Source organism: Mastacembelus armatus, chromosome 11, assembly GCF_900324485.2.
Source record: "Mastacembelus armatus chromosome 11, fMasArm1.2, whole genome shotgun sequence".
Classification (NCBI taxonomy): Eukaryota; Metazoa; Chordata; class Actinopteri; order Synbranchiformes; family Mastacembelidae; genus Mastacembelus; species Mastacembelus armatus.
In genome coordinates, this window is record NC_046643.1 from 15872653 (window position 1) to 15899555 (window position 26903).

Genomic DNA, 26903 nt, shown 5'->3' on the forward strand with positions numbered 1-26903 from the left:
GGACTGTGACAAAGACCACCTAAAACCACCTATAAAAGGTACTAATTAATTCCCTTATTTTAAATTGTGTACAAAGACTGAATTGTAAAAACAACTTGCCAGCAGCCACATTCTGTCAGTTTTGGACAGAGTCTGTTTTGTTATTGCCAGTTTTTATGCTAAGCCAACATCTACTGGCCTTAACTTTCTATTTAGGGTAACATGGAGTTATCAACGTTTTTATCTACCTGTCTGCAAGAAAGATAATAAGCATATTTCCCACAATATCAAACTACTGCCTTGTCAATAAAATCTATTTACCAAACTTCTCTTCACTTGCAAGTCTGAGAGCTTGCATGGTTTTGATTCACTTAGGCTGAGAGGTTTATTCTCAACAGCATAAACGTAGCCTAATAAGTAACACAAAGACATGGTTTGGGGCGACTGTACAAGATATCATAAGTAAGATCATAATTTATTATCAGAAGCAAAAAGAATCATTCAGATAAGGTTACTTTGAACACGTGATCAGGGAAGTTAGTTATTTTACGTTTTATTTAATGTCTCTATGCTGAGTGGACATTCATTTATTTCATTATTATTTCTGAGAAGTTTGATAAATAGAGGTACAAATATGTATAATAATTATAATTACAATAGTATTTATAATATTAGTGTTCAATTTGTCAACTGTTAAAATCTTTTAAAAATAGCATTATCACGGACCAACGTGTGGGGGTGGGGGGCAGAAGAGATATGTTGATAAGTCCAACAACTCATTTGGACAGATGAAAGACAGAGAGAGAGAGAGAGAAAGAGAGAAAGGGAACGAGAGAAAAGACTTCATAGGGAAGAAAGTGCTACAATACAATATAGGCATCAATATTTTATCTCTGGCAAACATTCATTTTCTGAGGTCCCATAACTCCAGAAACCTCCCATAGTTACAGCCAAGTTGGCTCATACAAACAACAGCACATTGGATGCTAAGAGCTACATTAAAACCTGTACTCATAAGGGTAAACCAACTGCAGAACAACAGTGAAACAACATAGTGGGAGCTCACAGCCGCACATCTAGCCTCAATATGTAGGACAAAACGGAAACAAACTGAGGATGACATGCAGGATTATGCTGCCTCCTACATCTAATGCTGCACTAAATTTTCATATACAGTGTCTGAGATTAAATATCCAAGAGATGTGCAACACAAAATAGGCCAATAGAATACTAGAATACTTGCAAAAACAATATTGTCAAACCTAAGATTGAAATGCTTATCTAAATTGTAAATTGTCTGCTGTTCTTGTTTTGACAGTTCAACATTTTTTAAAATACTGTACCACACACTAGAAATTTTAAGAAATGTTCCCACCACAGCTGGGAGACAAGCTATTTTTCACTAAAAGCCCATTAGCCTAAATTTATACTTATCATGCACTAGAAGAGCTATTAATATAAGCAGCTGCATCATCTCATCTACAAAGTGCAATATCATCATTATATGGAATTTAAGCCAATTCTATTTACCAAATAGTTGCAATGAATTACTGATACACCGTAAATTATAGCAGACAAAGTCAATGCATGGGGTAGATACTGAATAAAGTAATAAATAATAGATTTTAAATAAATAAAACATATTCATAAGTTATATATCATCTCATCCAGTGAAATGTCCATGTAACATACAAACAACCAATCTCAAATAAATACTTTGTTTGGTTAGATACTCCCTTTCTCTGTCCAGTCTCTATTTGGTGTATTAAATGTGTATTGATCACTCCCTCTAACACTTTAAATCAGTTTGACAGTCTGTGTATCAGCAATATTATTACTCTGTCAATCAACACTGTTTCAAAATAGCACTTTTTACATTTTGTTTTTAAGAAGAAATCGTGTCTGTCTGGACTTGTGCATTTACCGTAACTATCCTTTGAAAACTCTTTGAATGGGTCGTCACTAATTTCAGTTACAGTGAGGGTCAATTTGGGTAAAAATGGCCTCTCCTCTAACTACATCAGCAAAGCACATATGAATTAATGAGAGTCAAATGAATTTTTAATGCAAGGAGCTATGTTTGCCTCCTGCAGTTTTTAATATTCTGTAAATATTAAGTAGTTAGCAGTGCTAACAGCAATACTGGGCCTCATTTGACAGCTGCTTGTATTTGCCATTGAGCATCAGGTTGTTTTTGGTCATCATTGTGTGTGTTTGATGGCAGCAGGTCAGGTCAGAGCTGCTGCTGCTGTGTGTGTGTGTGTGTGTGTGTGTGTGTGTGTGTGTGTGTGTGTGTGTGTGTGGAGGTACAAAGAGGTTCAGAAATCAGTAGCAGTTTGAGTGTCAGTGCTCCTATTTAATGATGGAGAGCAGTTAGCTAGCTAATGACATAATTTCCTGTCTGGAGTTACGGCTCCCAGTCGTCGTCGTGGTGCTGTGAGGCAATGATGACTACCACGGTGAGGATGGTGCACAGCACAATGGAGGCGATGCCAACAGCCAGGCTGATGAAGGAGAAGTTGCGTGCCTCGCGGGAGGCTATTTCCGCCGTCACCATGTCCCCTCTGGCTATTGCCGTACGCACCTAAGTGATGTAAGAAAGAGGGGAGGCGGGTGTGTGGGAGAGAGGAGAAATTAGAATATATGTTATGTAACAGGAAGATGTATGATTGAGAGCAAAAACACTATGATCGATTTCACTGCAGCATAGACTGAATGTGCAGAAAGAGGCCACTCCAGCCAATATTAAAACACCATAACAGCACACACAGCTCAGACCAGTGCGTCCACACCCTGTCAGCTCCACTCAACTCAAACCCAGTAGAGCAGACCCAGAGGTGAAAATCCATTGTATCTCATTGCACTGACAATGATGCAGTTACATAATGTGCTCTGTCATGTGCATGTTGGCCAGCGCAGTCTGGCATTACAGAGGCAAACAACAGGCAATCATGAAGTAAGAGAGCCACCAGAGTGGGTCTTTGGGTTTTTAACTTCATGCTCAACTTTGCTTGTATGTTAAATAGCATCGATAAGCAGCTTGTAGAGGAGCAAATTGCCTTTTTCTGTTCAGATTTCTTTTCTAAATCTGCATAATTTAAAATGATTAAAAATATCAGCTGGTCTTGTTTATTTTACACAACCCATTCACAGATCATTTGCAGCTGATACAAAGGTTAAATTTTTTATATCAGTAAAACCAGTTAATGCAGTTGCTTTGCTTATTTTCCAGTTTATGTTGGCAGGATGGAAGAAATACAAAAAGCTGAAGGCTGTTTTCGCAACAGCCTTATTTTAATCAAATTTTTATTTCTCTGTGCCTGAGAGTGAAACTGCTGCTGTAAATACTCACTAGCACTCTGAATGTGTATTATTATTAATGAGCATGTTTTATATATAAAAATATATAGACATAATTGTGACCTGTTTTTTTAAAGACTTATTTCTACTAATGAAAAGGCTGGGAGCCAGACAGGGGGTGGCCCCCAGCAAATATTGACTAGAGACTGGTCTGGGTGTTTTCATAGAATAAAAGCAGGTTTATCCTTGAAGTGTAACACTGAGTATTTTGATAGGTTGGTGTGTTATTTTGGGATCTCATAAAAAGACACAAAGTGACTTTGCATTAACCTGTACTGCCTTGATGATTGCAATGATGCCTGTTGGCCAGAAGCAGCAGACGGTGGTGAGCACGGCGATGGGCAGGTAGTCGTGTGGCGGTCGACGGTCCATTAGGGTGATATTGGGTGGCATTTGCATTGGGTGGATCTGGCCTGGTGGGATCGCTGGGTGGGCTCCCCCAGCTGGCATGTAGGCCTGACCCTGAGCAGAGGGAGAGGGGAAGACAGTGGATAAAAGATTAGAGTTGTTGTAGAAATGCTTGCAAACACTTTCCACTCAAAAGACAGGATAAATGTGACATGTGCAAAGAAAGGACAAGGTTAAAGCTGAAGCAGAGGGAGGGATACTGAGCCTGTTAGGATTACTAGTGTCAGACAGGGAGCAAGAGGGAAAAAGACTTTTTTTGAATTCTTGACACCAGTCCGTCAGATTGATTTGGATGAATTTTGTGTTTTTGAAGTGTGGTAGTTGTGTAAGTCATGCGAGATGTCAGATGTTGAGTTAATCTCAGCCCCCGAAGATCAGTCTTCAAACCCAAGTGGACGTTTTTTGCACACCACCTGCAGAGTTCAGACGTGGCTGCCTCTTATGTTGTGTAAGTATGTTCTGCTCATGTCCTCAGGCTGTAATTAGGGTTAGCTGCAAGACTAGAAAAAGAGAAATCACACTGCATTGCTGCTTTGAGCTGCTCTAAATGAAAATGCTCAGAATTGTTTTGCAAAAATAGCACATCTGTGTCCGAGAATATATTTTCAATAAGCAGCAAATGTTCTTTCTGTTGAAAGAAACACAGCAGAGCACAATATCACAGTCTCTGTGCTCATGCAGCCGTTGCATGTATTAATGAGTTGCACATATCTAAGCTTTATCAGATAAATGTGAAGAAATGTCAAACAAGCTCTGATTCAATTCTAAGATTACTTCTAGTCTGCATAATAAGCATGGTACAGTGTGGATTCTGTTTTTGATACATTTTAATTGCATTCTACTCACAACCCAGTTGTCCTGTACACAAGAATGTATTAAGATGAACATATATTGTGTACCATGATGTGATGTAGCAGAGATCAACTACCAGCTCTGGTCTTCAAACTAGGGCATTTGGTGGTGAACCCTGCGGTTTACACCCTCAGTTGTTTGATGAATCACAATTTAACTCTGGTGTCTTTCACTTTAGTTGAGTGTAGTGTCAATGTTTTTAATCAACTAAGTATAAATTAGCTATGTAACTATAACTCAAATATAATGACTTCATTGCATTATATCATTTGAACAAATGAAGCGTATAAAGGAGTAGTTATTAATGATATTGAGCAGTGGTTCACAACCTGCTTGACTTGTGAGCCTGTATACTAAAGATGTGCTAACCCATCATTGTTTCATTGTTATGTTGGAAATGTTATGCCTTTAATAAATAACAAAGAGTATAAAGATGACAAGCAAGATGAGAGAGATGTGTAGTTCGTGGTCAGTGCTTTGACCTTGAGACCACTAAAGAAGCCTAAAATGGTTTCACTAATATGTTATATATATAACAACAAATAGGCTGGTAACCACTGATCTCTAAAAATCATGAAACTTATTGAAACCATGTTGCCCTTCAGGCAGCTTGTGTCTAAAATATGACATAGAGACTCTTAGCTGGCACCAAGCAGAAAACTGCATTCACAATGGTGCAACATGGTACCCTTTAGACTAATCACCACTCCCTGGTGCTCAGACATATTTTTAATGCAATGCAAACATACTTTATTATAAGGATCCATGCAAATTAGCTGAGCCTCTAAAAGCAATAATATGCTGAACAAGTCATTTCAATGAATATTCGACTGTAGGTTTGTGCAACTGTCTCTTCCTACAGAAATAACCAATACACTAAATAAAAGCTACATCAGCCAAGTTAGACTTTTTAAGCACCACTACAAACATTTCACCTTTACCTAAGGTAAATCTACTGTTCATGATGTGTAATGGAAAGAAATGTTCAATGTACTGAATTTTGAACAGAGACTGGTGTAATTCTGCAGCAACCTGATGCCAGACGTGAAATCTTTAGAAAGTTTTGTCTCTGACTCACCGATGCCACGGGGTACACAGGCACGTAAGCTGTGCAAGGCTGCAGCTGAAGCGGGTAGCCTGGGTGGAGGTATCCGACAGGGGGGTGAGGCATTGTGCCTCCAGGGCCCTGGGTCTGGACCGTGTAGCCCTGCGGGGCACCAGGAGGTCCCAGCGGACCACAGTGGAACTGGGTTTCTTGGAGGTATCCCTCTGAGCCTGGAGGAGGGGGGGGAGGGTAGTTGGGCTGGGTGCCTGGTGCAGGCAGCATGTTGGGGTGTTGGGGCACGTTGGGGTCTTGTGGGCTGGGGATGTACGGAGGAGGTTGCATGGTCTGACGGCCAGAGTCATCGAGTCCTGAAAAGTCAAGAACAGAAGAAGAAAAAGAAGCAGAAGCGAGAAAAGAAAGAGGGAGGTAGGAGAGGAATCATAAATAGAAAAAGCAGAGGAAGAACAATGACAGAAACAGATGTAAGAGTGAGGGCATGCTATTTAACTCAAGCTTTACTGCATATTTGTCTTGTCTTATCTCACTGCTGAAGAGGGGAAAACAATTACACAGACCATAGCTCCTTAGCAAGGCTTCAAATAGCAGCCACAAAGAAAGAAAGGGCCTGATATTTTCTAACCTGAGTTGTACACTAATGATGACAGTGACTGACATTTTCATTCCCAAAGAACAGGGGCTTTTTTTCTCCTTCCCACTTCAAACCAAGTGTATTCATGGTTAGAAATGTGACATCTCTGAGATGGAGCACTTCATATGATCATCTGAACTGCAGCGTCTGTCTACTTTTGGACATCTGAACATTTGATGCTCGCACCTCTGCTCCCTTTGTGTTTGTTTAACAATGAAAATGACTGATAGGGCGTCATGTTTTCGCAATGGTGAAGCTGAGGGTGCAGTAATCCATTTTGACAGGCGCATGAAGAGGGATGAGGAAGAGAGATGGAGATGGATGGAGGTGAGGATGGAATGAGAAAGGAAGAAGGAGAGCAGGAGGCAGTCAGGGAGCATAGCAGCTGAATGATGAGGGATGACGACTTGTGCTCAGGGACCGGCTTTACGTAACAGTCCCCAACTCTGTCACAAGCAGGAACTGGACCAGAAACAGACAGAGGGGAAAGAAGCGAACGCACGGGAAGAGACACCTTTAAAAGGTCATGATGCGACATGATCAGCAGCTTGGAAAACACGAGAGAAAATATACATGGAGCGAGCTGTTGTTTTTCTGCTCATGCCTCTGAACAAACCATCAGCTCATTTCCATTCAGTCTACTGAAAATAATGTACTATTACATTATGTATGATTTTAATTCAACATACATTAATTACAATGATTTAAAGTGTTTAAAAATAATCACCAGAACAAATGAAAACAAATTTGTCTGTACTAAATATAGACATGACAAGACTTTATTCATGAAAGACAATTTGAGTTATAACAACAGGAAAAGCAATAAATAAGATTAATGACTGTTCTGCTTCATCTAGTGAGCCAGGGTTTACAATCCTACAGCAGCTGGCTGTGGCTCGCCTAAATAAAATATTCATGTTTTTACAGTATGTACATCTGACAAGTCAAATCCATGTTATTCATATGTATCGTATGGTCCATACCCACACTTCCATTCACATTTTCCTCAGTGGTTTATTGTGCCAAAGGCCTCTTCTGTTGTAGGAGAAGGAACTGCAACTTACATTTAGAGACATTTTGTTTATGATGAGCGACTAGTAAAAATGTTGTACCTTACATATAATAGTTTATCTACCAGAACAGGTATAATAAGAAAATGAAAAGCAGCCTCCTACAGCCTCTAGTGTGCTTTATGGTGGATAATAAAAATAAATACTGCTGGTTTCTATCTCACTTTCTGATAAACTGCATCCAGGTGGGTTTGCAGATGTGGAGGAATCTTTGAGCTTAGATAAACTAACAATACTGAGCATAACAGATGTTACATGGACCAAAATAAACCCAACAGTTTAAGCCATGTGAAATGCACAGAACAGCATCACAGCAATGTCTCCACATTTCAATAGGAGAAACAAAGATCTGCTGTGTCTGGTATAAAAATGATTAACAGACTAATGTGGGGATATTCATTGTGGTTCATCCTTGGTCATGTAGATTTGATCTCAGCAGTTACATTTACAGCCCAAACTGCAGCCTGCTGCAGTCTATCATATAGTGCAGGATGCCCTTTACACACTGGCAACTTCAGGAGTCCTAATCAGCTTTGTTATGTACTGTAAAGCTGCAGCTCCATTGGTACCTGGGGCTTTAACATCAGGAAATACCAGACACAAATGTTTTTTTTTTTTTTTTAGTGCACCAGACACTGAACATTATTATTAAAGACTGTCGAGCACGCGCAAGTGAACGCGTGCACGCGCAAAGGACACCCACACTAATGACTATAGTCAGGAGAAATGTACGTAGGCCTGTGCGTAATGATGATTATAAAGCAGACAGAGGAAAGAAAAGAAAAAACTCCAGCCTTTTTTTCCCCAAATAGCCAGGTCTACACATGTATTTCAGAATCTATGCTGAAAATGAATAAAATGCTCATCAAAGCCCCTGAGATTAAAAAAATGCAACCACCTGAAGTCTGATAATGTCACTTTAAAGTGTCTTTTGAGTAGCACGGACATGATATGAGGCCCTATGGTGTTTTTTCCCAGGCTGCACCCACACAGCGGTGCATCATCCTATAGAAACAGCGCTGTGCGGATAAAAGGCGAATAGAGATGTTGACAAGGGGGAAGCTGGAGAAAACGCATTCGGCAGAAAAAAAAAAAGATCTGATCTGCACCCGTGAACCAAAGAGGCGATATAAAATCCCTGGAAAATAGCCTTATTCATCGCATTTCAATGAGATTAAGAAGTATTCTAATTTAGGTCGCAAAGAAAACAAAACACTCACCGTGTTTTTCCGACGACATGCTTTCTGATCTTCTATCCTCCTCTTTCTTGGATCCGATGTGTTTTCACTCCAGCTGGTGGGAAAAAGTCCCTCCTTTCGTGCGTGGTGATGCAGACTTTTATTCCAAACGTGTGCAACCCATCCTCAAGAGGTCTTCATTTTATAAACACTCACGGCGGAATAAGAATAAAAATATTAACTTCAGTTATTTTTTATAATAAGTAAACCCAATTCTCTTGAAGCGCACAGACCTGCTCGGTGTCTGTCCTGTGTGTCGCCGTGTGGCTGGTAGTCTAATGAGGTTTCTCCACTAACGCGTCGCTGTACATTGAATTAATCAGACACAAAGCTATGGTTTTCTTAAAGCGACAGCCCGGCCTGGGAAATCGCTCAGGCACTGGACTGGAACATCCCATTACTGCTCAACAAAGAACCTGTCTGTGAATTAGATGGATTTCTCTCCCTGCCTGACATTTCACCACCTCAGTTTCTTTTTTCCCACAAATTCAGTCCTGAAAGGATTTCAGATGCCAGGAGAATAATCTCCTGAAGATGCATCTAACTGCTGCCATCTCTTATAATTTTGTTTCACACAAATGTCTGAGAAAAAGGACACCACAGCAGCTGACTACAGATTTTACTTCTGTACAATAAATTACAGTCCAGATTTCATGTGAAATTCCCACAGTCTCTACTTTGGTCTGTTTGGTCTACATCGTTCTGTTTTCATGGTCGGGAATTTTCATGTAAACATCTACATGTTTTTAGGCACATACAGCACTTGTTAACAGTAACATGCCAACATACAGTTTACCTCCCCCATCCATCTCTATCTTTCTCACACCTTTCACACAAAGAAGCACTTGGCTGCAGGCATCTTGGCATGTTCTCACATTCATCCTCATCCTCATCCTCCCTCCCTGTCTTCATATTGTCAGTGGGTGTAAAGGGAGGCGGTGAAGACAATGTCCCTGCGGATGGCCAGGGAGGCCCTCTCCATCTTGCTCCCCAGGACGGAGTCTCCCACGATGCGGGCGGCCTGTCGCACCTCCTTCAGCACCTCATCCAGGCGCTGAATGCAGCGGACCACCGTGCCCTCCTGGACGTCTGTGAGCAGGGCGATCTCTGCGAATGGCTGGTGACGGGACAGAAGCAGTGACACAGAGCAGGATGGGACCAGAAGAGGTGAGATTTGTATATTGAATATTTTTACTATTCTAAACTAATTTTAAACTGAACTATGAGAAAGCCCATAATGTGCAAATGTAAGCAATGTCAGTATCCTAAAACAGAGGAAAAAGTGGCACTGTAGCAGTTAAAACAACCACCCTGTGTTCTTCCTTTGGTGGTATTTTATCTAAAACCAACTCAATGGTTTGCAGGATTAGGCCACAAACATGGTATATCCAAGTAACATGAACACAACCGCACAAATGCACATCCATGACCAGCATATTTACAATTCTCCATTTACAGCTCGTGCAACAAAGGGTTGAACCTCACCATGCCTCTGGCCCAGCAGTACACCACCTCTGTAAGTCCAAACTTAAACTGGCCTACAAACTCTTCTGCTGTCTGTGGTATCCCACAATCCCTCTGCAGGTCTCCAATACGGTGGGCCACTGACAGCACCTGTTCGATCCCCTGAAAGAAAAAAAGAAACAAAGTGAGAGTGAGATGGGGAAAAAATGTGAAAGAGTAAGTCAGGCCTGAGAGAGTTTAGTGCTACAAGAGGCCTTTAAATGCAGCACTCTTTCCTCTTGCTGTGAACATGGTGACCTTGTGGTTTACATTCAGGACATCAGCTTCACAAAGTGTGTCATGATGTGTCTGCTCTCATAAGATGGCAGGTCTAAGAATACAGACCTTGGGTCATCACTAATTTACATCCCCATAAAGCACTTTCATGTATCAGGGGCATTTCACAACAGCCGCTAACAGAGCAGAGGCATATTTGACAGAGATGGAGCACACCAATGACTGTGGTGAGTCAGGTGAAGTGCCCTTTTGTCCTTTCTGCAGGGTAGAAGATGTTACACATCAAATTTGTGGAGAACAATGTAATAGTCAATGTAGGAGTCAGTACAGTATGCCAGTACACACACACACACACACACACACACACACACACACACACACCCTCACACACACACACACACACACAAGGTTCACAGCCATTTTAATATCACTGCTCCTTCTCACCTCCTGCAGTGTGTTAGTAATGTGCGGCTCCACTTGTGTGTTCTGTGTAAAGACCAAACAGGACAGCAGGGCGGCGCTCTCCTCAGGGGCCAGCGGGCTCAGGACGTTCTCAAACAACAGCTCGGTCAGCAGCAGCTCATGGCTGCTGATCTGACAAGCTACACGGCCCTTCAGCTGGACCGCCCCACTGCTGTCAATGTACTGGAGGGACTGAAGGACCTGAGGCAAGGAAATAAACGGGTTTGTTCACAATCAAGTGAGTTTAACTTTTATTTACTGTACTGAATTTAGATAAAGGTCACCTCAGTCCTTCAGAGAGAGGCTTATTTGTGAATTGAAGTCCTATTTTAAACTAGCTGACTCAGGTTTTAAAGCAATTACATTTATACTTTTAGTTTTTTAGAAATATGGTAAAAAAGTTTTCATCTAAAAAATAAAAACCACAGGGACTGGGTCAAATGTTTGATCCAAACCTTGATCCTCTGATGGTATTCAGGCAGCAGAGACAGAGACTGGTCTGACATCAGGAACAGCAGCCTGTCCAGCTCCTCCTGCACAGTCATCCTCTCCTTAACCCGAGCAAACTGAGAAACACACACACACAGACACACACAGACACACACACTGCTGTTACTTAACGTGGGCATAGAACAGCAGTACAGCAGTACTTGACCTGATTTCAGTGAAACAAAAAATGCAACCCTACACTGTACTGCCTATTGTCCTCTCATTGACAGTGCACAGGAACCTCTTGGTGAATATGTTGCATAAACCAATTGAGGCCAATTACTGTATATTGTAACAGTCTGCAATGTAGAGTACACTGTATTAACCATCGCTCTCCAATGACAGCAACGCTGCATGAAAACACAAAGCAGTGTGAATCTAAAGAGATGACTTGATACAGCCATAGTACAAGTAAGAGGTGGTATTAAGTAATGAGAGCTTGTGTGAGTGTGTCCGTGCATGAGATGTCTCAAATGACACGCTGTGCCTGTGAGACAGTGATGAGCTGCAGCTATGAGCCTATATGGGTAATTATAGAAACAGCCAGCTCAGATTCTTATCTCTTATCTCCTCAACAAATCTGTCAGGAAGACAGGACAGGAAAAACACAATGGAATGAAAATGGACAAATGAGACGAGGTACTGAAACAGGGCTAATTAGAAAATAATTGTCTTACGTAAGGGTGTAGATGTGAATAAGCTGCATAAATATGCAAGCGCTGCACTGAGTTTGACGTCTTTATTAACAAACAGTGCAGTAAAACAGTTGCTGCATCTTTCATCTGCACAGTGCATCTCAAAAATAAAAATAACTTCCTCAAAGAGATTTGCTTTCTTCAAAGACTGTTTCAGCGATGACACACATCCACACACAAAACACACACCTGCTCTGCGAAAGTGGGTGAGTGGATGCAGTTGAAATCTCTGAGGCTGTTCCGCAGCACATGGAGCCTCATGGAGTCCTCCACTACATCAATGCTATTCAGCTGGAGATCATTCACGGGGTCAAGGGTCGCTATACCGTCTGGGTTGGCTTCGGCCAATCGCAGGAGCTCCTGCGTCGCCATGGAGATGGCTTGGCCGGGAGGATCATGCCTGCGGGACAACATACAGCCATGAAGAAAGACAACAAAGAGATGAAAAAAGATGAGCTTTGTTGGACATTAAATATTTAAAGCCAGTGGAGTTTTCTTGAAAACATGTTTTTAACATTTTCATGTAAAGCTGATATTTTTAGTAGCTAAAAGTTTTCTTGCTCTCTGCTTCTGTTGGGTTTAAAATGTAACCTGGCACTTTACCACCACCAACTGTCAGTCAGCAGAGCAAGGTGAAACCATTGGTAGGATGTGCATTGTGCTGTATATGTTCATATATGTTCAGATAAACATGAATTAAAAAAAAAAAAATCTCAGTAAGATTACTAGCGGTCAATGTCTCCAGAGGGAACCTTTATATGAAGCTTCTTAAAAATAAATTAATTAATCAGTCAAGCTCATTCACACACACCTAAACCGTGGCTGTTGCCTCTTGTTGTAGTTATCGATGATCCTGTCAGGAATCACTTTGAGAGTTTTCACTGTGATGGCTGAGATGTCCTGAGGCTTCAACTTCTGCACCGTGTGGCTGCAAGGACCTGGTAAAAATAACAGGTGAGAGGAGAACTTGCTTTTCACTGTGATGTCACTCCAAGTGCAACTTGCTCTGTGAAAGCATCGAAAATGTGTGGGTGGTTTAAGTGGTTGTGCAGGAAGTGTGGAGTTAAAAATTAAATTCAGTGCTAATGAGGGGAAATTCGAATCTGTGCAAAGGTGTAAATGCATTATCTGTACCTGCATGTCTGTCAACCAACCTTCGGGTATGAAAAGAGTGGTGTTGTAAAGGTGAGGGAAAACGGTGCTGTCGTTGCCTTTTCCTTCTCCTTCCTCATTGCCTTTCTCACAGATGATGAGAGTCGTGAAGGTGCGATTCACAGAGTCACTGGACACCTGGCATGGAGACAAGACACAACGGAAAAGAGTCATAAAATGTTCATGTGAATGATGCCATGGGGAAAACATTGATTAATTTATTAGCAAAAAGCTTCTGGGTCCTAGAAGAACCTGGCCTGTCTGTGTGGAATTTGCATGGAATTTGGTTGTTCCAGTTTCCTCCCAGCATCTGAAGACATGCAGGTTTAGTGACACAGAAACTGTAAACTGCCTGCAGGTGTGAATGACTCTATCAAGGTGTGTTACCTCAGCGCTAGACCTGATCTAGAATGTCACCTTTTGTTCTGTGCATACCGGGATAAGACTCAGACTCACACAATGAACAATTGAACACATTTTATTAATTAACATGATTTTATAACAATGTCTTGTTTTATTACATTTGGAAATAAATGAGTCATCCCTTGCATTTCTATGCAGAAATAGCTTTTTCATGATTCTTTAAGTTAAACAATATAGGTGATGGTGTAACCTGTACCCAGTCACTAAACAATTTCCACATTTGCCTATATGCTCCTCATGTATTTCTCTAGTTTAATCAAGACTTAAAAACAATTTACAATATAAAACAATATACTGCAGCTACTGGTCAAACCACAAAAAACACACACAGGTAAACACTTACCTGTAGGATAACACCTAAAGCGTTGAGATGCTGCTTGTTGTTAACCACAACCACTCGACCCACAGACAGAGCTTTCAGCCCGCTGACAGACTCCAGAATAGCACGCTGAAACCCAAGACAGCAGTGAGAGAATGTAGGAAAAATAAACATGGGGCAGATTAAAGTATGAGTTTGATCTCTGATTTGTGTATGCGTGTATGTGTGTGTGTGTGTGTGTGTGTATACGTGCGTGCACCTGCAGGGCCTCGGTGGTGGTTCGTAGCTCCGTCACTGTGTGGTAGTAAGCCATGAGGTCCGACAACTGGCCCTCTGTGTCCAGAGGAGGCAGAGAGGACAACATCTGCTTCAGCTGGTTGATCCTTTTCTCCTGGGCCTGAAGCCGAAAAATGAAACAAGGAGCAGAAAACAGAAAACATTTACAACTTATTCATCATTTGTCATATCTTGGGGAATATGCAAAAGAGAAAAGAAAGCAGGAGGACAGGAGAAGAGATTTGAGAAGAATAAAAGTCAGCAATAAGTCAAAGCTGTACCTGTAACAGAAAAGACTTTTTTATTCTTATTCCTTTTTACCTTCGTGTATTGTGTCAGTTTTACTCTTCTATGAGGTTCAGTATAGTATTTGCATTAATAAATGTGTTATTTTCTGCTGGTGTGTGTTACCTGAGTGTCTCTGTGGCTTTCAGAGAAGCTCCTCCTCATCATATCAGTCACACGGAGGGCTTCCACTCGTAGCAGATTTAGGATCATAGTGTAGGTCAGTCTGAACTGGGACTGGAGGATGGTAGGCTTACCCTGGACCACACACAGGAGAGCATGTTGATAAAAGTCAGTGAGGCTTCCTAATGCAGCCATTATAGGGATTTTAATGAAACCCTTACACTGAAGCCATTTCAGACTGTTTCCATTTACTTTTAGAACATTTTCACAATTTACTGGCGCAATAATGCAGAATTTAGTGTGAATCAAAAAAAATTGAACAAAATTCAATCCTGCCTTACATTACAGGGCAGACACATTTCTTAGTCCAGCAACAGTGTGATTCAGTGACATGTGTTTAAAGAAAAAGGTTCTAGACAAGTCAGCAGATAAAATAACCTCATATTCCCTTTAGATTCTCATTTTGTAGAGGATAACACTCAAACCAGAGACAGAGGCGTATTTCTATTGAAGAACTCATTGAAATCAAAACACTCCTCTTCAAACTAGCACAGAGGGAGAACGAGTTAAAACAGTCTGCTCAACTGTGTAATTAAATGTTAAATAAACAACCCAGCACGCAACAGCTTCCTACCAGCATCATGGCATGAAGCTCTGCCATCTCATGAACGCCGGCTTTACACAGAATGATGACTGTGCCTGTGGCGTCCAGACCTCTCCTGCCGGCCCTGCCCGCCATCTGAATATATTCACCTGAAAGTACAGTTGAAAACATAAAAGAGGCATCAAAATACTGTTGTTTTCACTCAGCTCCAATTCATGCTCAGAGATGAAAGAGCATAATAAATGTTAGTTCAGATGAAAGAGGGGAAACACAGACAGACTCAGGGGGCACCAAACCTGGCAGCAGATTTCTAAAGCCGGTCCCATCGTGTTTCCTGATGCTGTCAAACACCACAGTCCTGGCGGGCATGTTCACTCCCATTGCAAATGTCTCTGTGGCAAACAGCACCTGGGAGATGAAGGGACAATGCACAAGGATAATTTTAATCACCTCTGGACTAACATGTATTTGCAGATTAAGCCTGAAGTAGAAGCTATATCCATTTGCAATAAAATTGTTGCTTCATAACATCTTTCGGCTGTTGTAATAACTCAGTGTGACTCACTTTTACAAGCCCTCGTGAGAAAAGCATCTCAATAACTTCTTTAAGTATCGGCAGGATCCCACTATGATGGACGGCAATCCCCCTCTTCAGCAGGTCTCTCATGAGCAGGATCTAAATGTCAACATTAAATGTAGGGATTGGTTTTATTTCTCTTAGAGACAGTGGCACTGAGAAAAAGACAGGAGGCAGAGCTGGAGGTAGCAGAGCTGAAGATGTTGAGGTTCTCTCTGGGAGTGACGAGGATGGATAGGATCAGGAATGAGGACATCACAGGGACAGCTCATGTTAGATGTTTTGGAGAAAAAGCCAGGGAAGCCAGATTGAGATGGTTTGGACATGTTCAGAGGAGGGACAGTGAATACATTGGTAAAAGGATGCTGAGGTTAGAGCTGCCAGGAAGGAGGCCTAGAGGAAGACCAAAGAGGAGGTTCTTGGATGTAGTGAAGGAGGACATGAGGATAGTTGGTGTGGGTGAGGAGGATACAGAGGACAGGGTTAAATGGAGGCAGATGATTCGCTGTGGTGACCCCTGAAGGGAGCAGCCGAAAGGAAAAGAAGAAGAAGAAGAATCAAAGACAAACAAATGCTATTAACATATTTTACTGATATTTATCTGTTGTTTTACACATGCACATTTTGCTTAAACATGAATCAATGTTTTAGGAATATACTGGAATACTGTATGGTAAGTGCCTACACAGTCCGAGTGCAGGTAAGTGGAAGCGTCTCAGATTACACAGGAAAATACAGGAAACGGCCTGAAGCTCAGATTTATTTATTTATTTATTTCCACGTAAGGCACAAATAAGTGGAAATAACCACACAGTAACTGGAACCATGCAGCATTATGACCAAATGACCTTGGCAATGCCCGAAATACAGAATTATCATTATCATCTTTATCAATAGTAATTAAGCAGCAATTGGATAGGAATTTTATTCAGATGTCAACTTTGTTATGTCTGTCAATTAATATCAGTCCTAAAAGTTGGAGGCCAACAACTGCTCTGGTAGTCCTCTCAGACTCCAAATCTAAGGGTTAAACTGACGGTCCTGTACCTGAGGTAGCCGTCGGTCTCCTCCGCGGAGACGACTCAGGCTTTTCTGGAAGAAAGAATGGATCTCTGCCTTCTCTATGGAGGTGGTCAGGTCCATAGATTCCAGCGAGCGGGCGTTCTCATCACAACGCGTCCGAGAGAAGGTGAACGCGACCACAGGGGTCTGGTGCCGGTGAGACAGGAAGTGCAGTAGTGTGAGCCATACTGCTCGATCCTGAAATGAAAAAGAAATGCATGAGTAAGGGATGAGAAGAAAAAGCATGAGGATGTGGTTAGATAAAAATCAAAAAGCGGTGATGTAACAAAAAAAGAAAGGAAGAACATTACCTGGCTAGCTGAAGTGTTTTGAGAAGTATTCTTTGTGCCAAATGACTGGGCATGTTTGCTGGTTCGTTCCTTCTTGGCATCAACAGCTGCATAGTACCTGAAGGGCAAATAGTTTCAAAGTTTGACTAATATATGACTAAAAAAAAACAAACATCTATTGAAGCACCAGAGAGCTGCAAAAAAAAAAAGGAAGTCATACCCTTTAGTAAGGAAGTTGCCTGTAGCATCCACCAGCAGGAACATCTCTTTCTGAGTCTTGGTGCTGTTTCCAGTGTAGAGATGATGCTCCAAAGGCACAGGTCTCTTCATTGTGCTGATCACATAAATATGCCTTTTCTTAATACGACTAAGGAGAAAAGTTTAAGAGGAGAGAAAGAAAAATCGTCAAAATCCTGAATTCAACTCTATCACTGCTTGTGAAATGACTCTTTAATAGCTAATGTTTGAGCAGGTGTCAGTGTGGTAGACCTACCCAATCCACTCACTAAACTCCAGAGCATTTGGTACCGTGGCACTAAGAAGAATGATACTAACGTGATCGGGAAGCATAATCAAAACCTCCTCCCACACAACCCCTCTCTGAGGAAAACAAATAGGAGAGGAAAACCATTACTCCCGATTTCAACAGTGTACCGGATCCCTGGAGAAACAGCAGTTGGGACTGTTCCTGACCTCTGCATCGTTGATGTAGTGAACCTCGTCAAATATCACCCACTCCAAGTCTCTGATGACCTCTGAGCCGTTGTAAAGCATAGACCTGAGAGAGCAGGAGAAAAGAATCTAGAAACACAAATTTGTTGAAGACATGACTAAAATATTTAGAACAGATAGCTGCAGTGCCTGAGGATTTCAGTGGTCATGATGAGACATGAGGATTCAGGACTGAGCTGGACATCACCCGTCAGGAGTCCAACATCTCCAAAGGTGTTTTTAAAGTCTCTGAACTTCTGATTGGACAAAGCTTTTATAGGGGATGTATAGATGGTCCTATCAGAAGACACAATCAGAAAAACACGGTAAGAAAATATACACTGAATGATTAAACCATGAGCACTCATCATCTTAATTTATATAAACTACATTTGTCTCGCTCTTGTGAAAACATATTCATATTTAATAAGTCAGTTTTCAGGTTTTTGAATATATTGAGGGGAATCCCTTCTGCTCTGTGGGTACAGCTTTTCATTTTAGAATACTTTTAGTCTAACTCCTGCTTATGTTATCTTGTTTTGTGATTTGTAATCATCACTAATTTGGGCATGCTGTATCCAATATGGTTTTCAAGACTACGATGACGGTCACCAACATTTATTGTATCTGAGCTTGCCGCACAGCTGTGTACCTAATTGCAAAGTGAGGGCAGAATAAATTCATTTGTCCCAACAAAAACACACCTCGTCATGTGCTTTTGTGAGAGAGCGATGGCGTACTCAGCCACCACTGTCTTGCCAGCTGATGTGTGAGCGGCTACAAACACAGAGTCGTGAGCCTCCAGACGCAGCACAGCCTGTTTCTGGAAGACGTCTAGCTCAAACGGCCACTGGAGCAGAGCAGGGGAGGGAAACAGATCAGTTACCACCAGATGCTGAACCAAAGTGATTTTCATTTAGTGATTCATCACATACACACAGACAAACACATAGGGAGGGTAGTGTGCTGTTTGAAGATGTACACTTTATAAACAGGGGGACAGACATGCTACATCATATTTTAGACTAAGTGCATGGTTACTAGTATACCCACCTTGAAAGCAGGTTTGGGGATGCGTTTATAGAAATCATCACAGGGTGACGTTATGTTAACAGGGATGGCCCATTTCTTATTTTCCTGTGGGCTCTCCTTAGGCTTTGATTTCTCATCTGTCCCTTTCTCTGAGGAAGTGGAAGGCAACACCGCATCCTAAGAAGAACATAAGGGAGCCAGATTTCAGTGCAGTCAGTGTTTGGCCTGATTTAAATGAAGATGCATTTCAGTTTATATTATTACATATTATCCATATATATTAATATCTAGCTGAAAACAGAAATTATTTTAGGAGACTATACTTCTGTCGATGATTCCCATGACAAAAATGTCAAATGATATGCTTTCATTTCACACATGCTGATAAAAAAATACTGCCTCTAAGGCTGCACGCCCCAAACACCAGACTATTAGTATGTAAAAAGCTTTGAATTTAAAATTAATCTACAGAGTTTCTGTTTAGAAGTGTTGCAGGAACAAAACATGTTAACATGTATATTTTATTTTCACTGTACTGTATAAGCTGCATCATTAACCTTATCTTTGCTGCAGTTATGAGCTAATATTACATCTGTGATCAATGCCCCCGCACAAGGTAACAGGACATACTGATTGGATCATTTAAGGGCTAATTGTAGTTTTAAGATAAGGAAATGTGCTTGATCAGATATAAAAAAGTATATACCTTGATGCCCAGGTCTTCAAGGCTGTTTGTTCTGGGTAATTTAGGAGCTTCCGCACCTCCTTTGCCTTGCTCCTTCTCCTCTGCCTCAGGTTGCAAGGCAATGACATTATCAAGTGTGGACAGGAGGGACATGAGGTTGACCTCTGGCTTTGCTATTTTGGCAACTTCAACATACAAAACAAAAAAAAATTAAATAATTAACTTTCAACTACTGCAGGATTTTTTGCATAGGACAATATGATACCTTTGTCAGTGAAGTCCATCCCAGCTTTAAGTCCAGGTGGGACTCTGAGTAAATCTGAAAGGAGAAGATAAGAAATTCAACCATAAAGAACAGGAAAGGTCTTGCCTTTTTTTTACAGCAATGCAAATAAAAATTGAAAGATCACCATTCTCAAAGTCTATGTCCTCCTGCAGCTCAGATTTCTTTTTGATTTGGTCCAGTGTAAGCGCCTCCATTCCTCCTGTGAATATTATTATCACACCAGATAAAATCCAAGACAGTAACGCCACATGAAAACTCCTTATTTTTGTAAATCTAATCTAAAGGACGAATACATGAATGACACAAGGAAAAATGCTTTGAATGACTGTATCTCACCGGGAAGGAAAGGGTAGTTGGTGTTGCTTCCTCGAAGGCTCTCTGAAGGAGGTCCGGGCTGGCGTTGTAATGACAGCGAGTTTTTTGCTGAGAGACCAGTGTTCTCCAATAAAACCTAGAGGTAAACAGCAGACAGACCAGACTTAAAAATAGATGAATTAACCTTTATTGTACTAACTAACACAGTGGGCTTTTAATCCTGACCTGACATGAACAGATACTTCAACATACACTAAAGAAACATAGTTATACCATAGTACCTTGTTCTTAGTAATAAACAATGTAGTTTTAATAAAAGTTTTTGAAACAGGAAGTAAGTACTGATTATTTTCATAACTGATTAATTGTCAGTGGTATTATTCATTAATCAGGAAGTCATCTGGCCACAAAACAGTGAAGATGCTCCTTATAACTTTCTAAAGAGAATGGTTGGATATTGAAGTTCCTTTTTGATCTGCAGTCAGTATCGAATAATAATCTGTTAATGACAAAGCCTTTTGGCATAAGATAACTGCATTTTTAAACAATTAAATAATAGGGAGAAGAGTGTCATTGTGGGCTACCTCAGTGAAGTCCAGCAACATCCCTGTGGTTGGATCTCTGACAACAGAGAGACCAGAGTGAAGTGGAGATGGAGCACAGTTGAGTAGAGAGTCGACATTAAACTCTCTCTGACTCACCCTGGTGAAGATGACAACACAGCAGTTACATCCTCTTTAGACAGACGTGGTTATTTAATCCTAAATGCAAACAAACTGAATGACTCAGATCAGTAACGTCCGATTTACAATAATTTAATGCAAAGCTTCATTTTATGGCAACAGGATAAGTAATTCGGCTATTTGCTGAAAAAAGGGAAATTCATTAAAAGAAGTCATGTATTCTATCATTTGTCAAATTATGTTTTTTTGCATTGTTTTCTCAAATGAGTGCAAAGATCAGTAAAACACTTTAAATTACAGTATATACACACTACACACTGCACTACACATACTACACTGCATAGGAGAACTGTTCTTAACATAAGTTGATGTATATTCTCAAAATACTATGACTTAACAATCGTCCAGGTGGTATCCGGCAATAATAAGATTGTTTATAGGAATACATACTTGAGAAACTTCTGGAAGGCAAAGTCTGTGTCATGTATAGGAAGCCAGGCAGGGTCCCGTAAAAACTGCTTCTCTACTTCTGTCTCCAGGTTCAGGCTGGTGGGGGGAAGCCCATTAGGGAGCTATGGAGCAAAAGATAACACCAGACATTCAGTAACCGGAGTTAATTTAGCGAGCCAGCAATTTCAGACACATATCCTGTACAGGCATCATTTTCACTTTTTAACATGTAAACCCATTGATATTTTACATTTATCTATTCCATTCAACTTTTGTAGTCCTAAATTATCTGATTTTATTTGCCTCAGTGCAGACCTGAAATGTCATAATCCTGGTTCAACCATGTGACTTTTGTTTTGAAAAGTGCTCTATTAATAAAGCTGATCATTACTTAAAATTGTTATCAATACATTGTGTAAATTTTGTCTTTTGTTGGGTATAACAGTTGCAATGATCAGTCAATTAATTGATCAACAAATGTATTGTTTTAGTAATTTTTCAAGACAAAACTAAAATCAAATTACAGCTTTCACACTGTGCGGATTGTTATTCTCTATTTTACACCATTAACGGGATATCATTGGGTTTTATCAGACAACAGAAGACATTTAAAGAGGTACTTCGTACAAAAGCTTTTACTAGTCAAAAAAAATAATTCCCATAACCATTAGTTGCAGCCGCATGCATACTGACCGTGCTCTGTGGAGGAAAAGGCTGACCGGGCAGAGGATACGTGATGAGTTCAAACCTGCCAGAGCATCCCATCTCCAACAGGGACAGCGGCAGGTCCGTGGGTCCCGCAGGGGGGACATCTGCACAGGAACAACACAAACAAACAATGAAAAGATTAAACAAACAATCCACATCCACACAAGCAGGTGCGCCCTCTGTACGCTAATGCTAAGATCTCTTTAGTTGTAGGTCTTGATTTGTGTATTCAAGAACGACTCAATAAACAACATTAAAGCCATTAAACACGACTTGACCAAGTGTCTAAATATGAAATCTATAATCGATGAGGCTCCTGAAGGCAGTGATTGATAGTAAACTGACAGCCCTGTTGACCACATCATCAGAACACGAACTACGCTAGTGATAAAGACAAAACGCATTTTGATTACATCTATATTTAAGAAGGTGGCTTGACATTTAATAAACCACAGCTTAACGTACTGGTTCTGTCCATGTCCCAGCTCGTAAGTAAAAAGCTAAAAGTTGCCACCAACTCAACAACCGCTGTCGCCTCGGAAGTTGTCAAAATTCACAAGCGGAAGTTGCTAGCAACCCCAGTTAGCGGCTAGAGAAAATAAAAATAAATAAACTCAAAACCTATCAAAGCTATCTGAACTGTTTACTATTTTTCTGTATTTCAGATAAAATTCGGATACCATTTTGTGTAAATATTTACCCCTTTCCGCTAAAAACAACAACAAAACGTCATAGCTGTTACGTCATATTTGTGCGTCGGTATTTTTGTTGAGAATTTGGTAAGCTAAGTGAATGAAACTGATAACTAAAAATTATTCAGTGGAGTGATTCTAGGAGGCAACGTGTAATTTTATTATTCTATTAAGCTGCTAGTTTAGTTCTGGTTTGGTCTGAATTAGCGTTTAATGCATCTGTATTGTTTCATAATAAAGTCGTGTTTTGATTTTTGGCTAGCGACCTCATTAGCTTAATGCTACCTAGACAAGGAGTGTTGAACAAATTTTAAGTAAATAAAATAAATTATGAATATGTTTTTTATATTACTAAGGATGTATTTGTTACTAGCTGTTAATACGGTTCTGTGTATTGTAGCGGGCGACATCATGGTTGCGTTCCCAAGTTCACTAACGGAGGAAGAGGAGGCCCTGCAAAAGAAATACGCAAAACTTAAGAAAAAGGCAAGTAACTTGTTATCACATGGTGGTCTATAAAATATGTGACTTTTAAGTGATAAATTAAAACCTGAATGTGTAATAGAAGCATATCGGTATTGTTTTAATGGTTTGATGTTGATTGTATGCATCGTTAGTTAATGTGTATCTCAGGATCATGCTAAAAGAAGTGTCATTTTGTGTATTTAGCTAATGTTTTCTTTAACTGTCCTTATTTCAATGTCTCTTTAGAAAAAGGCGCTTCTTGCCTTGAAAAAGCAGAGTTCAACCAACCAGACAAACCAGAGTGGCTTGAAACGGAGTAAGTGCCTTTGACATCTACGCATCTAACTAAAACACACCACCAGCAACACCACTGTATTCATTTCATTAATTCATTTAAACAAGCACTTTATACCGTTGAGACTTCATCTTGTCAAATGTGTCCTTTTCACCAGAATAATAAAAAAAAGATGAATACAGAATACTTGAAACTTTGGAACTTTGACTTGTCTGCACTTCAAGTACAGTTGTTTGTTCATCAAAGTACTTTAATCTAAAACAGTAGTTTAGAATAAACTAATCTGTAAAATATCGTGTTGGTTTCATTTACTTTACACATTCCTTCATCCCAGCTTTGTCAGACCAGCCTGTCGTCGACACTGCAACAGCAACAGAGCAAGCAAAGATGCTGATCAAGTCAGGTGCAATCAGCACCATCAAGTCTGAGAACAAGAATTCAGGCTTTAAACGTTCTCGAATGCTGGAAATTAAACTCAAGGTGGGATATTGTTCCCATAGACAATGTTTCAGCTGATTGTTGTGCTATTTTCTTGCTTTGTTTTGTTTGTTTTTTAATCGGGGCTCTTAATGTGATGCAGGATCCTGAGAAAGGCCCAGTTCCTGCTTTCTTACCATTCCAGAGGAGTGTTTCTACTGATGAAGAACAACCTGAGGTATAGTGGAGATAAAACATAGAACAGAATTTCAGACATAATGAATTTGATGCAGTTGACATCTCCTGTGTTATGTTCACAGACCTTTTTCCTTGGCATCAGTTCCTCAACATATTCAATCTAGTGGTTTCTGTTCAGAGTTAAATGCCTTGTGTAGAATTGCTGTTTAAGATGACACAGGAGTAAGGAAAAAACATTGGTGCTCTGTGTTGCACTCTAGCAGACAACAAAAGGCACAATTTAATACTAATGTTATATTTCTACTTCTAGTCTGGGAAGAGAGCCCACAGGAAATCTCTTTATGAAAGGTAATGTCCAAAAGCGACGATGAATAAACAAAATACAAAACAACCTGATTGATAAAGTCATGGTGACTTTCCTTGTGTGCCTCCTCAGCTTTGTCAGTTCAAGCGACCGATACCGAGATGAGGATGAAGGCGGTGGCATGTCATCCAGCCGCGATATGGACAGAGACAGAGAACGAGAACGAGAACGAGAACGTGACCGTGACCGAGACCGAGACCGAGAGTTGGACAGAGAGCGGGACAGAGACAGAGAGAGAGATCGGGAGAGGGACAGAGATCGAGATCGAGATCGAGACCGAGATCGAGACCGAGACCGAGACCGAGACCGAGATCGAGACCGAGACCGAGACCGAGAGCGAGACAGGGATAGAGAACGGGATCTAGACAGAGACCGAAGCAGAGAGAGGGACCGGGACCGAGATCGAGACCGGGACAGGGACAGAGACAGAGACAGAGACGGACCTTTTAGACGTGAGTAAACATTTTCTGTTGTCATACAAGAAGATTGTACCATTATACAAGTAAAAATCCATCATAGGAAAGGCAGAGATGCTGATATCTCCAAAAAGAGTACCATCATCTGACATTAATGTATTGCGGAGCTGAGTCAGGTGACTGGGGCACATTAATGATGTTATTTTCTGCTTTCTCCACGCTTTCATTCTCAGGGTCAGACTCATACCCAGAGCGGAGAGGGGTGCGAAAGGGTAATACAGTGTATGTTTATGGCTCTGGGCTTGTCGAGGACAGCCTGCGCTCTGCTTTCTCTCAACATGGAAACATCATTGACCTCTCCATGGACAACCCCCGCAAGTATGAAACCATTAAACAACGCTGCATGCACATATCTGTCATTTTTGTTTGCTATTCTGATCAGTCCATGGCATGATGTCATGTCACACTGTGGTCTTCTGCTTCTTTTTCATTCTGTATTGCAGTTGTGATTTTGCACTTACTGTGTTTTTCTTTCTAGTTGTGCATTCATCACGTTTGAGAAGATGGAGTCTGCAGACCAGGCTGTAGCTGAGGTTGGTATCATTTCACATAAAAAAGAATCTGACAATAATACATTTGTTTTTCTGCCTCTGTAAATAATATACCATCTTCCAAAATATGGCAACAAAGATTTAGTACAAAAACACGAAATTCAACATACATTATACATACATACATACATGCAATTCAGTTCCAGCTGATTGAATAAACTGAGTAAAAAAGTAGTTGTGAGGTTCAGTGTTAATATTTTTTTTAACATTTCATTAATTGATTTTGCTTTTATCAATATGCGAATGCAGATATTATTAGTTATTAGTAGTTATAGATTCAGGACAGACTGAAAGACTTTACATTTTCAGCCCCCTTCCATAAATATTTAATAATTATATAATATGCTACAATATTTTTTCCGTGGTCAAGAAACAGTTTTTAACTTAATTTTAATGAAATCTAGTCCTTCTTCTGGCTTACTAGAGGTCGAGTAGTTTTGTTGATGTCCTGCTTGTGTAGACTGTATACAAAGCACACAGACTAACTCTCCCTGCCCTTTTGTCTCACAGCTGAATGGGAGTACAGTGGGAGATGTTCACATCAAAGTCAGCATCGCCAGGAAGCAGCCCATGCTGGATGCTGCCACTGGCAAATCTGTCTGGGCCTCACTGGGTAAACACAGCACTGTTGTGGTCTGTTTAAACGTTAATCCATGTGTCTGCACAGCATGGATTACCTTCATTCCTGTATCGCTTCTTTCACAGCTGTGCAGAACAGCACCAAAGGCTCCTACAGGGACAAGAGGAACCAAGTCGTCTACAGTGAAGACTTCCTCTAATTAAAAGATTGTTTTTTTATTTTGACATAGAGCTTTTCATGTTTTTCTTTGAATGATTATTAGCCAGCTGCTTAAGTTGTCTATGTTTCAGGATAGATGCAAAATTCTCTGATGTGTTTTGGATATCAAATCACTGTACTTTGCATCTCTATGTATCAGTATGTCATACTGTTACTGGCAGCTTCACTTGTGAATCTTGAGATATTGTTTTGTAGAGCTCAATAAAAAGTATCTATACATTGTTACCTTTAGTGGGATTTCCATGAGTTTTATATCCACAGGACACATTCATAAATTTATCTTTACCTTTTCACTAGTTAATGACATCACTAGATGACCACCATTTGTAGCTATGTAGAATATATATAAAACATTACCTGATATTAAACTTACTTCAAAAGACTGATGGAAATTCTGATGATACAATTAAATCATTAGTGTGCAGTCATCTTCTTTTCAAAGATCAAACTTTCTTTGCAGGCAGCCTAAAAACCCATGAAATATCATTTTGATATTGTTGGAAATTGACTACTCAACCCTATGTAGTCTAGACTGTTTCATAGTAGTAGAATACTGCTTTCCAACACCATATAAGACAGTCAGTGCAATGCTAATATTCTTCTGACCCAGTATATCAGGTATATGCCAGATGAGAGGCGAAAGAATGAACATACAGTAACTGTTTGTATTCATCCATG

The 26903-nt window shown here is 40.5% G+C and overlaps 3 protein-coding genes across 4 annotated transcripts; 1 reads left to right on the forward strand and 2 right to left on the reverse strand.

Moving 5' to 3' along the window:
* Positions 1 to 724: 724 nt before the first annotated feature.
* Positions 725 to 9087, reverse strand: prrt1 (proline-rich transmembrane protein 1). Its single transcript, XM_026300793.1, has 4 exons — positions 8584 to 9087; positions 5678 to 6012; positions 3610 to 3801; positions 725 to 2563 (listed from the first exon to the last, which is right to left on the reverse strand). Exons 1-4 carry the CDS (start codon positions 8600 to 8602, stop codon positions 2387 to 2389), a joined length of 723 nt encoding a protein of 240 aa, XP_026156578.1. The 5' UTR covers positions 8603 to 9087; the 3' UTR covers positions 725 to 2386.
* A 116-nt stretch (positions 9088 to 9203) lies between these two features.
* skic2 (SKI2 subunit of superkiller complex) lies at positions 9204 to 22515 on the reverse strand. Its single transcript, XM_026300791.1, has 29 exons — positions 22434 to 22515; positions 21954 to 22072; positions 21261 to 21382; positions 20712 to 20829; positions 20149 to 20263; positions 19937 to 20011; positions 19792 to 19845; positions 19548 to 19711; positions 18863 to 19018; positions 18514 to 18659; positions 17960 to 18106; positions 17792 to 17876; positions 17592 to 17698; positions 17319 to 17465; positions 17120 to 17216; positions 16794 to 17006; positions 15735 to 15845; positions 15466 to 15577; positions 15200 to 15318; positions 14569 to 14700; positions 14141 to 14278; positions 13906 to 14010; positions 13142 to 13277; positions 12799 to 12925; positions 12177 to 12387; positions 11259 to 11369; positions 10786 to 11004; positions 10087 to 10227; positions 9204 to 9718 (listed from the first exon to the last, which is right to left on the reverse strand). Exons 1-29 carry the CDS (start codon positions 22444 to 22446, stop codon positions 9518 to 9520), a joined length of 3741 nt encoding a protein of 1246 aa, XP_026156576.1. The 5' UTR covers positions 22447 to 22515; the 3' UTR covers positions 9204 to 9517.
* A 168-nt stretch (positions 22516 to 22683) lies between these two features.
* On the forward strand, positions 22684 to 26456 carry nelfe (negative elongation factor complex member E). 2 transcript variants are annotated; one of them, XM_026300372.1, is made up of 11 exons: positions 22684 to 22747; positions 23061 to 23146; positions 23372 to 23441; positions 23755 to 23900; positions 24001 to 24075; positions 24346 to 24383; positions 24472 to 24851; positions 25049 to 25193; positions 25354 to 25408; positions 25937 to 26039; positions 26132 to 26456. In XM_026300372.1, the coding sequence occupies exons 2-11, from the start codon at positions 23072 to 23074 to the stop codon at positions 26203 to 26205; spliced, it is 1161 nt and encodes a 386-aa protein (XP_026156157.1). In that variant the 5' UTR covers positions 22684 to 22747; positions 23061 to 23071; the 3' UTR covers positions 26206 to 26456. The 2 variants fall into 2 exon arrangements, with proteins under 2 accessions (XP_026156157.1, XP_026156158.1); XM_026300373.2 differs by lacking the exon at positions 22684 to 22747 and adding an exon at positions 22858 to 22974.
* Positions 26457 to 26903: the final 447 nt, after the last annotated feature.

Coding starts and splice junctions, on each gene's coding strand:
- skic2 (XM_026300791.1), bottom strand. Junction 20,830..21,260: donor GCCTTCCAGAAGTTTCTCAA/GTATGTATTCCT, acceptor CATCTTCACCAG/GGTGAGTCAGAGAGAGTTTA. Junction 14,011..14,140: donor CCACCACCGAGGCCCTGCAG/GTGCACGCACGT, acceptor CTTGGGTTTCAG/CGTGCTATTCTGGAGTCTGT.
- nelfe (XM_026300372.1), top strand. CDS start 23,072: ATGGTTGCGTTCCCAAGTTCACTAACGGAGGAAGAGGAGGCCCTGCAA. Junction 23,442..23,754: donor CCAGAGTGGCTTGAAACGGA/GTAAGTGCCTTT, acceptor CCTTCATCCCAG/CTTTGTCAGACCAGCCTGTC. Junction 26,040..26,131: donor ATCTGTCTGGGCCTCACTGG/GTAAACACAGCA, acceptor CTTCTTTCACAG/CTGTGCAGAACAGCACCAAA.
- prrt1 (XM_026300793.1), bottom strand. Junction 3,802..5,677: donor CTGTGTACCCCGTGGCATCG/GTGAGTCAGAGA, acceptor CCCTCTGCTCAG/GGTCAGGCCTACATGCCAGC. Junction 2,564..3,609: donor CAATCATCAAGGCAGTACAG/GTTAATGCAAAG, acceptor TACATCACTTAG/GTGCGTACGGCAATAGCCAG.